Source organism: Asparagus officinalis, chromosome 8, assembly GCF_001876935.1.
Source record: "Asparagus officinalis chromosome 8, Aspof.V1, whole genome shotgun sequence".
In the NCBI taxonomy this organism is placed as follows: domain Eukaryota; kingdom Viridiplantae; phylum Streptophyta; class Magnoliopsida; order Asparagales; family Asparagaceae; genus Asparagus; species Asparagus officinalis.
In genome coordinates this window covers 86,936,877-86,950,653 of record NC_033801.1, presented here as the reverse complement: position 1 = coordinate 86,950,653, position 13,777 = coordinate 86,936,877, and the positions used below count along the sequence as shown (strand labels likewise).

The following is a 13,777-nucleotide window of genomic DNA, read 5'->3' as shown; positions in this document are numbered from 1 at the left end:
AGGATGGTATCTTTAATCCGCTAGAGCCATAGATTTCCTTTCTTCGATAGCATCTACAATCAACGTTGTAGGATTTGTCTTGCAGAATTGGATCTCTACTTTGACGACCTTCAACACGATCTTAAACTCATCCCAAATTCAGATGTCCCACCACCAACCCAAGTCGGTCTATGATATTCTTCATCTGAGTAACTCTCGTCTTTAATTCATCTAGCTCAAATCGGAACTTAGCGAAGTCAATTTGGGTGACACAGGCTTTATCGCCTGCCATCGAATCAAAGAAACATGGCTCCAATAACGATTAACGCATAATGCGAAAACACAATGTGTCTAAATCGTACGTCGTAATCAGCCCAAATACAATACTGTTGGATTTTTTTTTTCATCTTCTAAAAATCGTTTCTCAAATCTGGATTAATTTTAAACTACATATGCTAATCATTATCATTATTCTTTTAAAAATATCTGTCAATACAGTACTTACGTGGTAATTATACCTTTCAAAAACCAAAGAGAACTGGGCTGCAAAGCTTGCGAAACATAAGCCTAAGCTGCTGGAGGGCTGTGGGCCTGGATACCCGCTTTGAGAAATTGGGCATGTGTGTTCTTTATTATTTTCATCTATAAAGAGAATTGTATTTTCCAGTATTGACTTATGATACAATTTAATTTAATTATTTTTTTAAAGACATTTCGCATTATTATTCATGACCTAACAGAATGCAACTCAAGAAACGAATTCCTTTTTTGAAATATTGAATCAATTTCTACTAGACTTTATTTCTACAATTCAAGGTTTTGGAGCACCCCTGCATTTGCCTTCTGCACGAGTCCAGATCGATAGCGCTGACACGAGTAGATTACTCACGTCTAGCAAGTTCCTAGGGCATTCCACGCGTCCTCTCAACGGCCGCATGCTAACGGCAACGATTAAAATCCTCGTTAAAACTGACGGAAGTACCAACCGCCATTTCAAACCCCATATAAACCCAAATTTCCTTCAGCTGGCGGATCCAGTCACCGCGGCTCGAAAGAAGAAGAGAAGATGACGAAAAGCAAAGAAGCGGTCGGCGCACTCGCGGTGACGGAACCCGGTCCGATGAAGTTTATCCGCAAGAATCCAGGACGGGTCCCTTATCGGAGCTACAATAGCAACATAAAAAGGTCAGTCCTTAATAGTTATTTTCCTTAATTTTATTTTATTTTTTTTAAATAGAATTACAACTTCTATGAGAATTAGAGACTTAATGGCGGAGACCCGGACGGCGAAGGAGATAGAGGAGTTCTTTACGGAGGCGGAGAGAGAGGAGAAGAAACGGTTCATGAACAAGTTAAGTGAGCATGCATTAATTCCTCATTTAAGCATTACGCATGGCTCTTTGCTAAACTTAGCTTTGCAGGTACAACTACGATGTTGTTAAGGATGCGCCAATGGAGGGAAGATACGAGTGGGCTCTCCTGTAGATAGAAGAAGGGGGGAAAGTGTAAAAAGGAAAGTGAAGATCAGTAGTATGACTTTTTTTTTTTAGTTTTTGCACTTTTGGTCCTGTTACCTTTGTACAGTTTATTACTTTTGGGTAATCTTTGTAATTAGTGGCCTATAATGAAAATATAATATGTGAGAGTGCTTATAGCATAAAATTAACTTTGGGAGAATATGTCAGAAGATATTCTGTTCTAGAAAGGCCATTGTTCGCACACCTGTGGTTTATCAGCAGACATGCCATTATTCGCACGCGTGTGGCTTAATTTCAGAAAGGTTGTTTTCTTAATAGATTCTCCTTCTCCTTTTGCTTTTTTGGCTCCTATTACAGATGAAGATTATTACTGACTGCTCTAAAGTTTTTTATATAAGACGCATTTGTAATGGTGTTGCACACTTCCTAGCTAAATCGGTTGACTGTTTGTCCTTATATTTTTGGTTTGTTTCTGTCCCTTTGTTTTTTAAACAGAGTGTTGTTAAGAACTTGGCTGATTAAGATACCCTATCTGCATTTAAAAAAAAGAGATTTGGGGTATAATTTTATAATATCAAGATTTGAGGGGCTAATTTTAAAAAACTCAAAAGATTAGTGGACTAATTTAAAAATATCAAAAGAGGAACTAATTTGAAAATTTGAATCGCTGGTCTAGCATACAAAAAGCCATGGCTGAGAGGGTTAACAGGTTTGATGAGGAAAGAAGAGGAGGTGATGGTGATTTAATTAGTTTATAGTGAGTTTGATAAGAAAGATTTTTTAAGTGGCACTAGGATATCTGTTTTTCATTATTTTATTTCTACATCGATTAGAATTCTACGACTTCTTCTCTTACTTTTGTATTTAAGCAATTCAATACAATGAATAAAAAATATCCTCTCTCTTCCATAAGTTTCCTTTTTCTAAAAGAGTCTTTTCTCTTCCCTAAAATCTCTTTTCTCCCAAAAGCTCTCTCATTAACATGGTATTAAAGCCATTCTCTTGATCTTCGAGAGACCACTTTCTTCTTCCTTTACATTGAGTCGCTGAGAGGGTTTTTGCAAAAACTTTGTCTTCCTTTCAGCGGCCTCAACACCGGATTCAACCTTGACGTACAACCCCATCACTTACAATATCTCACCGTCCTTTGCTCAATGCAAATAATCCCTAGCCCTAATATTTGACGAACGACACTGTTCACCCAGGAGATATTGTTCACCTGCGGAAGTACTGTTCACCTAAACCTCATCGCTTCGACATCAACCTTTTTTTGGCCGCCACTACTGCCAAGGATAACCCTCGTCACTGTCGATCAGCTCCGACCAAGTAGGATCCGCTGGTCGTCATCGCCCTTGCGGCTTCAACCCTCATCCAAACCCTAATGCTGCAAACTATCATCTTGCGAAACCCTAGCAGTTTCCCCACTACAAACCTATACTTGCCATCACTGCTACTCTGATAGGTGTAATTGCACAAACTATTCATTACATGCACACAATGTGTACGACAGATTGTCTTAGTGATATTTCTCTCTCCTTGGCTAGCCTCTGGCCAAGATCTCTCTAGTCAAGCACTTTCAACTCACTGATGCTTGCAAGATCCGGTCACCATGCCTCCTCTCGCGCTGCTGGTCTGCCCCCTCGTGACCACCATGCATGATTACCGAAAACTGCTGCAACATTATACATCACCGCTTGTAAGATCCACTTCACCTTCTCTCGCGACACTAGGTGTGCCCTCTCGCAACCACAGTGCATGACTGACAATCACCAATGCAATAACACACTGCCTGCAATTCTAACCACCAATGTGCTCCAATTCAACCAGCTCTCGCCAAGCCATGCCAACAATCATCTATGCAAAATTTTATTCATCTTATCCAAACTCCCGGTTCTCTACCAACCGCAAGTTTGATGGGGGGTGTTATATATAGTAGTATTAGGATATCTGCTTTCCTTTATTTTAGTCCGACATCGATTAGAATTCCAAGATATCTCCTCTTACTCTTGTAGTTAAGCGTTCTATACAATGAATAAAAAAGTCTCCTCTCTTCCATTTTTCTCAAAAAGTCTCTTCTCTTCTCTAAAGTCTCCTTTCTCCCAAAAGCTCTATTCTTAACAAAATGAGGTGACGAGGAAGGGTAGTGATTATTGATTTTTGGAGGAAGGATTGGGATTAGGTAGCCGCCACGGCCGACGAGGGGATGAAGGTAGGGGGGAGGGGGGAGTTCAGTGATAGAAGGGAATTAATGCAAATTTAAGAAAATCAAAGGTGTACACGCAAAACCCAAACTATTGAAAAGATTTCAGAATAAGGGTGTGGGATTCAGATAACTATACGCATGCATTGGGGTTAATCTACAACTAGATTATGCACAACATAAATAAAGAAGCCCTAACATGCATCTAGTAAACATAAACAATAAGTTTAACATTTACCAAACGAATCATTTCCAGAAGGATTGACGTGTCCATCTTGATCAATGATCAGAGAGCGACCACACTGTTAAAACAGTGAGAAGCCCTCGGATATCACACTTCAACTACGTTTTTAACATGAACCTAACTGATGAAGGAGAAGATGGATATTCTATGAAGTTTATTGTATATTTTTCTCTCTCTTCTTTAAAAGCTTTGTTTTCCTATTTATAGGGTTTGCGAGAGTTAATAACCTAGTCCAACTAGGTTTCAAAAGTATGGGTATCCACCATTAATTTGGGCATACTCCACAAGTAAAATTAACATACACCTACTCGTACAAAGATAGAGTGTTGTCCTTAGCTTCCTGAGCCCTCCCTGAGTCATTGACTTTATGAGTCAATGTCTCCTTGAAAATCTGCTTTCCTTTTAAATCCATGTCTATTCATTGTCAGTGCAGTGCAAACAGTTGAGAACCTACAAGCAGATAATAGCCTTGTAGACATATCCGTTAGGATCAATGCAAAGATCTCCATAAAAGAAAAATACACAAGAAATAGTGTAAGTATGTAGTATCTTGTACGCTAGATATGGTCAATAATGTCTGCTTAAGTATCTTCGATCCCTCAAATAAGCATACATGAACAGCATGGTCCATCCTCGATTCATGGCACTTTTATATCCTGCCTTTGACATAAATAAGAGTTGGTCATGAGATGCAATTGGGACATGTCAATAAATTTTACTCTAGCCCTGAACAGTTAGGCCTGCTTATCACTTGCTTTCTTGATACTTCTCCATATGTGCGGTATTGTCTCATTACAACAAGAAATAATCGCCAAAGTAGTGGATACTCATAATAACCTTCCAAGACAGCTCAGTTTCTCTAAGGGTCTAATGATCGTTCTTCATCACTAGTGGTCATCGATAAGGGATCACACAACAAAGGAGCAGGGATCCATCCCTTGACCTTTTGATGTCCGATTGAAACACACGTCATATAACAACATGCTACAATATTATTTCTCTCTCTATAAGCACAAATCATTAAATAAGTACTATACATGCCCAAGTTCTATAACCCTGTGATGAACTTATCTAGCCATACTGCCTTGCGATGTGCCTAAGATCTCCCGAAAGTCATCTCCTCATGCGCCAAGTTAGACCCCTAGTCTGGCTATTAGTAAATAGGAAAATTAGATGTGGGGATTCCATTATGGTTGCTTCAGTGTATAAATACACAACAACCTTATCTTGACCTAGTCATGGTGACCAATAGACTGCTCCCATTGTCTCCCAAGTGATACAATAGCGCTGTCAGTGCTCCTAGATAAATGACGCCTGGCACTCGGTCTCAACATCTACAACTACATCAGTTTCAAGGGAGATCTCTTATGTGATAATAGCTCCTACCTGTTGATGTAACTTTCAAATGCTGCATCTAGTGTCCTTTGTGTACCATATATACACCATATACAAAATATACTCCATGCTAAAATAATCAAATAATAAAAATACGTAAGCAATCTCAAATATGCATATAGATGAGAAAAAGATAATCAAATAAACATAATGTCTTATTAAGCCATCATCTATAATATCCTTAGTGTTTGAGGTCTTGACAAAAAATAGAACATCGCAATTAAAGACGTAGCCTTTACGGCTCAAGTGTGTTGTAGTAGCTACTCCTCAGCTATTCCCTTTATCAATAGATCCGTAATCATCTGCCTTGTAAGGATACACTCAACACGACCTCCTTCTCCTACTTCTTAATGAAGTGGTACCTAATCTGAATTTTTATTCAATTTTACAAACTAATTTGAGTCTTCCTAATTACCAATTGTCGACATGCTATCATAATAGAGAACCACATTATCTACTACATATTGCACTATAGCCAGATTCTCCAAGAATATACACAACTAGACATCTTCCTTTGCTATCATGTACTGTTTGTTGGAAATTTGCAGTAAAAGAAATAATGAAAGAAAATTTGACTTGTATTCCCTCAAAATCAATTACAATTTGGATTCCGATTACAAAAGAGAGGAGAATGAATTTGATTCTCCCCTTTGTTTAAAACTGGGTTCTTCTTGGTAGCGGTGGAGTGCCTCCTTCGATTGATCACGTCGAACTTGCTCTCCGTTGACGATCCGAACGTCTTGATTCACTGGAACGATGTCATCTCCTCACGATTTGACGCTGTGGAGAACTTGCGTGGCAAGTTTTGGAAAATAACTCTTGACGAGTTGATAACTCTGAACGAGTTTTAGAAGAACTTGCAGAGCAAGTTTTGAACTCTGATCGAGTTGATAACTCTGACGAGTTTTAGAAGAACTTGCAGAGCAAGTTTTGAACTCTTGAAAAAGAGTTGATTTGAACCGAAAGTCGGTTATAAGCCAAGGGAATGCTCCTGTGGTCGATCGTTGCTGAGGATGAACGTCGATCTCCCCCTTGCTGCCCAAAAAGAAGGATCCCAGAGCCCAGAGCCAAAAGCCTTCTCTCCCAAGCCAAAATCCCAGGCCGAACTCAGTTGAGTTTTGAGGTATTTATAGGGGATTAAGGGTATAACCGCCCCCTTAAATATCTCCTTAATGAGGGTTTAATGGGGTCTAACTGCTCCCCATAAATCTCTCCATGATAGGGTAGTGATCCCCTAAAATCTTGGGGAGAAAACGGTTCTGGAACCGTTCAAATCGTGCTTGAACGAGTTAAACGCTGAAAACAGCGTTCTGGGCTCGAACTGTGCGTTTCTGGACCTGAAACGCACAGTTGAGGTTGAAAAACGCACAGCTGGGGCTGAAAACGCACAGCTGGAGCTGAAAAACGCACAGCTGGGCTGAAAACGCACAGTTGAGGCTGAAAACGCACAGCTGAGGCTGAAAACGCACAGCTGAGGCTGAAAACGCACAGCTGAGGCTGAAAACGCACAGCTGAGGCTGAAAACGCACAGCTGAGGCTGAAAACGCACAGCTGAGGCTGAAAACGCACAGTTGAGGCTGAAAACGCACAGCTGAGGCTGAAAACGCACAGCTGAGGCTGAAAACGCACAGCTGGGCCTGTAAACGCACAGTTGAGGCTGAAAACGCACAGCTGGGCCCGTAAACGCACAGTTAAGGCAGAAAACGCACAGCTGGAGCTGAAAACGCACAGTTCGTGCTGTTTTAGAGATTAACTCTGCGTTTTGAAGGGATTAACTATCTATTGTGATTTTTAGACAGCCTACAGAACCCCCTCCAAAGTTTTCGAAAGTTCGCGGTTGACTGGGACGAATTTTCGGAATACTTTGGATCTCAACTCTGATCTTGGAGCTGTTGATTCCTTGTCACAAAGGAGTTGTTCTCTGCACTCGCTTCGAAAGCAGCTTGGTTGAACGGATTTTCCATGCAGGACCTGTGTGAAGGTATGTGCCATAATCCTGCTTCTGGAATGTGGGGGTGGACCCTGCATTTTGAACTTGAGATGCGGATTTCACCCTTGCTGATGAATTTGGAATACGGGTGTGACCTCGGCGTTCGGTTTTTGCATCGCGGGTCTGATCTCAATGTTTTGACTTAAGACATGGAAGTGGCTTCCGTGCATTTTTGACTAAGTCTTTGAGACTTGTCTTTGGCGCATCTGTTTTAAGTCTCGACTCACATCTATTAAGCTGATGGGCCTGCAAATGTGCGTAGGATTTTTGGCAAACCCTCAGCCATCAACGGATTTGATAAGCCTTTACCGATTACCGTTTGAGTCGGGCTAGCATGTGAATTATCTAGGTCCGTTCCACATGTAACGTTGTGCTAAGAGAATGAACTCTCTTAGTCTTGATGCTATGATTTTGAATACATAGACTTTGTCATTTTGACGGGAAAAGACTAACCGGCAACGCGTGTTAGGCGTAGACTTATCTCTTATTAGGGATCGAGATAAAGTCCCCCATGCGTGTGAGGCATGGATTTTGATGTCCTTTTCACGGTAAAAGACTAACCGGCAACGCGTGTTAGGCGTAGACTTATCTCTATTTAGGGATCAAGATAAAGTCCCCCATGCGTGTGAGGCATGGATTTTGATGTCCTTTTCACGGTAAAAGACTAACCGGCAACGTGTGTTAGACATTGACTTATCCCTACTTAGGATTCAGGATAAAATTCCCCATGCGTGTAAGGCATGGATTTTGGTGCTACGATATTGAATACGTAGGCTTTTGCTATTATTACGGGAATAGGCTACCCGGCAGCATGTGTTAGATGCAGACTTATCTCTAATTAGGGATCGAGATAAAGTCCCCCATGCGTGAAGGCATGGATTTTTGGTGTCATTTCTTCCTGTGTAGCTTGAAACACCGAAAGAATTAACAAGTTCATTGGGGGGTTGACTGTTAGAGGTGTTATGTTAACATAACAGTATTTTATGGACCTATCGCTCTATTGAAGAGAGTCGATAAGTTGATTTGGTCGTCAGAGGTGTGGTGTTAACTTGACGAGTTTGTGGACCTATCGCTCCATTGAAGAGAGTCGATAAGCGGATTTTGTCAGAGGTGTAGTGTTAACGTGACAAGAAGAATATTGCTATGGAAGCAATTTTGAGGACTTATCGCTCTATTGGAGAGAGTCGATAAGTTGGTTTTGTCAGAGGTGTAGTGTTAACTTGACAGGATTTGTGTTGCGATTGGAGCAACTTTGGGGACTTATCATCCTATTGACGAGGATTGATAAGTGGGTTTTGTCAGAGGTGTATTGTTAACGTGACAAGATTTGTGTTGCGATTGGAGCAACTTTGGGGACTTATCATCCTATTGACGAGGATTGATAAGTGGGTTTTGTCAGAGGTGTATTGTTAACGTGATAAGAATTTGTGTTGCGATTGGAGCAACTTTGGGGACTTATCATCCTATTGACGAGGATTGATAAGTGGGTTTTGTCAGAGGTGTAGTGTTAACGTGACAGGATTTGTGTTGCAATTGGAGCAACTTTGGGGACTTATCATCCTATTGACGAGGATTGATAAGTGGGTTTTGTCAGAGGTGTAGTGTTAACGTGACAGGATTTGTGTTGCAATTGGAAGCAATTTGGGGACTTATCATCCTATTGACGAGGATTGATAAGTGGGTTTTGTCAGAGGTGTATTGTTAACGTGACAAGAATTTGGAGTGATGCAAACTGAATGCATACTCTGTGGGGATGATGATCGTCAGAAGTGTAATGTTAACTCGACGATGTGAAAGATTCGTTACTCTTAATCCAGTGGATTCCAAGTAACCAACCCCCAGTCTTGATGAAGACTTAGCAGGGGAATAAAAAAGAGGTAGACAAGGCACATCACCTAGTGGGGCACTATCCATGAAGTCGGAATAGAATCACATCACCAGGTAGGCCATTATCTGATGAGTTTGACTATCAGAGGTAACTGTTAACATGATAGTTGTTGGACCCGCCATCCTACTGAAGAGGATTAGCTTCAGTGGCCGTAGTATCTTCCCCTTCTGACTGAGGAGATTGGACTTGGTCCGATTGCTCTGGAGAAGGTTGGGCTTGGTCCGATTGCTCAGGTTGATCCTGCCTACTTTGTTCTTCAGCTTTGATCCTGGCAATGATTTTTTGAGCCTGCTCGCCTTGAGAGATTAGTTGTCTCCAAGAACGGCATTCTGCAACTCCTATTCGGGCTAGGAGGTCGGTTTGCAAGTTGTGTCGACAGGTCTCTACTAAGGTAGATTGTGTCATACCTGACGAACACCGGAGAGCCATGGATCGGAATCTTTTGACATAGGCTTTGACGGACTCCCTCTTATTCTGCTTAGTAGCAAGAAGGGTATGGATGGAGACTTCTGTATCCTCTTTAAAGAATCTTGACAGGAAGAGTCTCTTTAGATCCGCCCACTTTTGGATACAGCCCGCAGGCAGTTTCCTGAACCATTCAAAGGCAATTCCCTTGAGGGTGCCAATGAACAATCGAGCCAGTATGGCATCGTTTGATATTACATTTCCAGTCTGTGACTTGAAATGATAAATATGTTGGTTCGGTGATCCCGTGCCGTCAAAAGTTTGTAGCGTCGGGACCTCGAACTTTGGAGGATAAGGGGCTGCATCCCATTCGGCAGGATAGGGTCTGATAACTCCCTCATCTTGGAGCTCGCTTCTGTTAGCAATGGCTTTAAGGCGGGCTTCCAATTCTTCCATTTTGGCAGACTGAAGATTCTGCTCGTTCTCAGTCTCTCTTCCTTCATCAGAGGAAGATTCCAGGCTGTGGGCTTCTTGGTCAGAAGCCGCATCATCAACCACTTTTCCCTTCCCTTTGCTTGTGTGAGGTCGGGATGAAGACGCTTTTCCTCTCCGGGAAGATTCTTGCCTAAGCGGCGAATCTGTCTCCTGAGATTTGGCCTTGTCTGCGACGATTTGAGTCAACATGGCCATGAGTTCATTGATGGCCTCCTGCTGAGATTTGAGCATGGCTTCCTGTTCATCAAGTCTCTTTGAAAGGTCTTCCGAATGTTCTGCCATGTGGACGAAGCTCTCATGCCCAACGAAAGAGCTTGATGATTGGGACTCCGCAATGGCTGAGTGTTCGTCATCGGAATTAGTTCCTCTGGCTAAACTCTGATAGTTGATAGGAGGAATGGCTCCTGTTCGAGTCCGAGTACGTTGGTAGATTCCTTCAAACTCGTTAGTGATTTCTCTGACGCTTGGAGAATGATCTGTCTCTGACCCGTCGGAACTAAGGGTTGATGATCTCCCTCTACCAACCATGTTAGAAGTGACTCTAAGGTATTTATCCTCTAAAGTCTTCTTCCTGTGAGGATGTCGTCGATTATTGAGCAAAACGACATTCGTCGGTCGGTTGAACATCGACAGCAATTCCCGCAAGTCAGAGACTTGGGATGAACCTCTCACAGAGCGTGAGGGTAAAGATGGAACCCCCTGTCCATTAAAGGATGAGACTGGCTCCTGGTGAACATGGATCTTGAGTCCACGTTGATCTTTTTGAACACGACAAATCTCATCGTGTTCTGAAGAAGAAACACGAGGGTCGTGTTCTGTTTTACTAACGCTAGACCGAAGTCTGCGTTTTGTTGATGAAACGCACCTTTGCCGGTTGCGTTTTTGTTGGTTAACGCAGTTTGTAAGTCTGCGTTTTGGATCTTGAACGCACTCCTGAGAGTTGCGTTTTGGTTCTGAAACGCACTCCTGAGAGTTGCATTCCGCCAAATCAACGCAGTTTTGAAGGCTGCGTTTTGATTGCACAACGCACCACTGAGGGCTGCGTTTGGCATAAACTGAGCCCACTCCTTTAGAGGTAGGGCTGCTCGAGTAATCTCGGCGACTAAAGGAGAGGGTTTCCTTTGGCATAGGAGCAACCTTTGGAGCTTTAGTCTCCTTGGCACCTCTCACAGAGCGTGAGGGTAGAGATGGAACCCCCTGTCCGTTAAAGGATGGGACTGGTTCTTGGTAAACATGAATTTTAAATCCATGTTGATCATTTTGAACACGACGAATCACATCGTGTTCCAAAGAAGGAACACGAGGGTCGTGTTTAGCTTGATTAACGCAAGACCAAAGTCTGCGTTTTGCTAGTGAAACGCAGTCCTGCGATCTGCGTTCGGATTCAGAAACGCACTCCTGAGAGTTGCGTTCAGTTTGTGAAACGCACTCCTGAGAGTTGCGTTTTGGTTCTGGGACGCACTCTTGAGAGTTGCGTTCAGCCAGATCAACGCAGGTTTGATGTCTGCGTTTAAATTTTGGAACGCACTCCTGAGAGTTGCGTTTTAGTTCTGGGACGCACTCCTGAGAGTTGCGTTCAGCCAGATCAACGCAGTTTTGAGGTCTGCGTTCTGATGTTGGAACGCGCCTCTGAAGGCTGCGTTCTATCTGGGAAACGCACCCCTGAGGGTTGCGTCTAGCTTGGCCTATGCAGAGCTCATATTGAGGCTCGCAAACGCGGAGTTCGCGTTGATTGGAGGATCGGCTCTGGAGTCGTGCCAAAGTCGAGACTTCTCCTTTAGGGAGGGGACTGTATGAACAGTGCAACCCCCATGGGAGATAGTCTTTAGATGAGTTGGCCACAATTGGAGCTTTAGTCTCCTCGGAAACTTTGTGGATCTTGCGCATAGCCTTGGGGCTAAAGGATCCGGAGGAGAGGGCCTTCTCAAACTTGGCTTGATCGAACTCGATGATCAGAGTTTCAACGGTCGTTCCAATGAGATGAACGTCGGATTGCGCCACCACTTCTTCGTCAGAAAAGTTGTTCCCCAGCGGAGTCGCCATCTTTTGTTTGTTGGAAATTTAAAGTAAAAAGACAATGAAAGAAAAATTGACTTGTATTCCTCTCAAAATCGATTACAATTTGGATTCCGATTACAAAAGAGAGGAGAATGAATTTGATTCTCCCCTTTGTTTAATTCTGGGTTCTTCACGGTGGCGATGAGATGCCTCCCTCGAATGCTCGCGTCGAGTTTGCTTCTCGTTGACGATCCGAACGTCTTGATTCACTGGAACGATGTCTTCTCCTCACGATTTGACGCTGTGGAGAACTTGCGTGGCAAGTTTGAAGATAACTCTTGACGAGTTGATAACTCTGAACGAGTTTTAGAAGAACTCGTAGAGTAAGTTTTGAACTCTGATCGAGTTGATAACTCTGACGAGTTTTAGAAGAACTTGCAGAGCAAGTTTTGAACTCTGATCGAGTTGATAACTCTGAACGAGTTTGAACTCTTGAAAAAGAGTTGATTTGAACCGAAAGTTCGGTTAATAAGCCAAGGAAGAAGCTCCTGTTGCTGGTCTCCAAAACTCCTTGTTGCTGCAGAACGCGGCAAGATGCTCGATCAAGGATCCCCAAAAAGTCAGCTCCCCCCCTCCAAAAAAGAGGATCCGAACTCAGTTGAGTTTTGAGGTATTTATAGGGGGTTAAGGGTATAACCGCCCCCTTAAATATCTCCTTAATGAGGGTTTAATGGGGTCTAACTGCTCCCCATAAATCTCTCCATGATAGGGTAGTGATCCCCTAAAATCTTGGGGAGAAAACGGTTCTGGAACCGTTCAAATCGTGCTTGAACGAGTTAAACGCTGAAAACAGCGTTCTGGGCTCGAACTGTGCGTTTCTGGACCTGAAACGCACAGTTGAGGTTGAAAAACGCACAGCTGGGGCTGAAAACGCACAGCTGGAGCTGAAAAACGCACAGCTGGGCTGAAAACGCACAGTTGAGGCTGAAAACGCACAGCTGAGGCTGAAAACGCACAGCTGGGCCTGTAAACGCACAGTTGGCCTGTTTCAGGCTAAAAACGCACAGTTGAGCCCATAAACGCACAGTTGGCCTGTAAACGCACAGTTGGCCTGTTTAAAGGCTGAAAACGCACAGTTGTGCTGTTTTAAAGATTAACTCTGCGTTTCTAGATTGAAAACGCAGAGTTGAGCCTGTTTAAAGGCTGAAAACGCACAGTTGTGCTATTTTAGCGATTAACTCTGCGTTTTGATGTTGAAAACGCAGAGTTGAGCATGTGCGCTTTGACTCTCTAATGCAGAGGCGAACCTTAGGCGGGCTTGGCGGGCTTCAGGCTAAGTCCAATGTTCTGATGAAGTCCAGTCTTGCAGACGGACCTCAGAACATAATTTGCTGCGAAGAACAGGTCATAACTTTCAAACCGTAAGTCGGAATTAGACGAATTATATATGAAATCGGCTATCTCGACGAGACGGGGCCATCCGAACCAAGCCGAAGGCTTTGGTTCGCTTCCTCCGTTTTGCCAAATTCCTTACGGTTTGAGAGATATCTGCATTTTAATATGAAGAGACCGTCAATTTGTAGTCTCTTTTGCTAGAGCTTTGCACAGATCGTCCTTTTGTAATCTTCGTCTTGGCTCCTTGAAAATATGAGAGTCGTCAGGTTGTAACTCCCGATGTTGATTGTGAATGCTATTGAATTGGGGC

At 42.9% G+C, this 13,777-nt stretch overlaps 1 protein-coding gene across 1 annotated transcript; it reads left to right on the top strand.

Moving 5' to 3' along the window:
* Nucleotides 826-1,661, top strand: LOC109822433 (cyclin-dependent kinase inhibitor 7-like). Its single transcript, XM_020388627.1, has 3 exons — nt 826-1,164; nt 1,241-1,330; nt 1,401-1,661. The coding sequence occupies exons 1-3, from the start codon at nt 1,046-1,048 to the stop codon at nt 1,462-1,464; spliced, it is 273 nt and encodes a 90-aa protein (XP_020244216.1). The 5' UTR covers nt 826-1,045; the 3' UTR covers nt 1,465-1,661.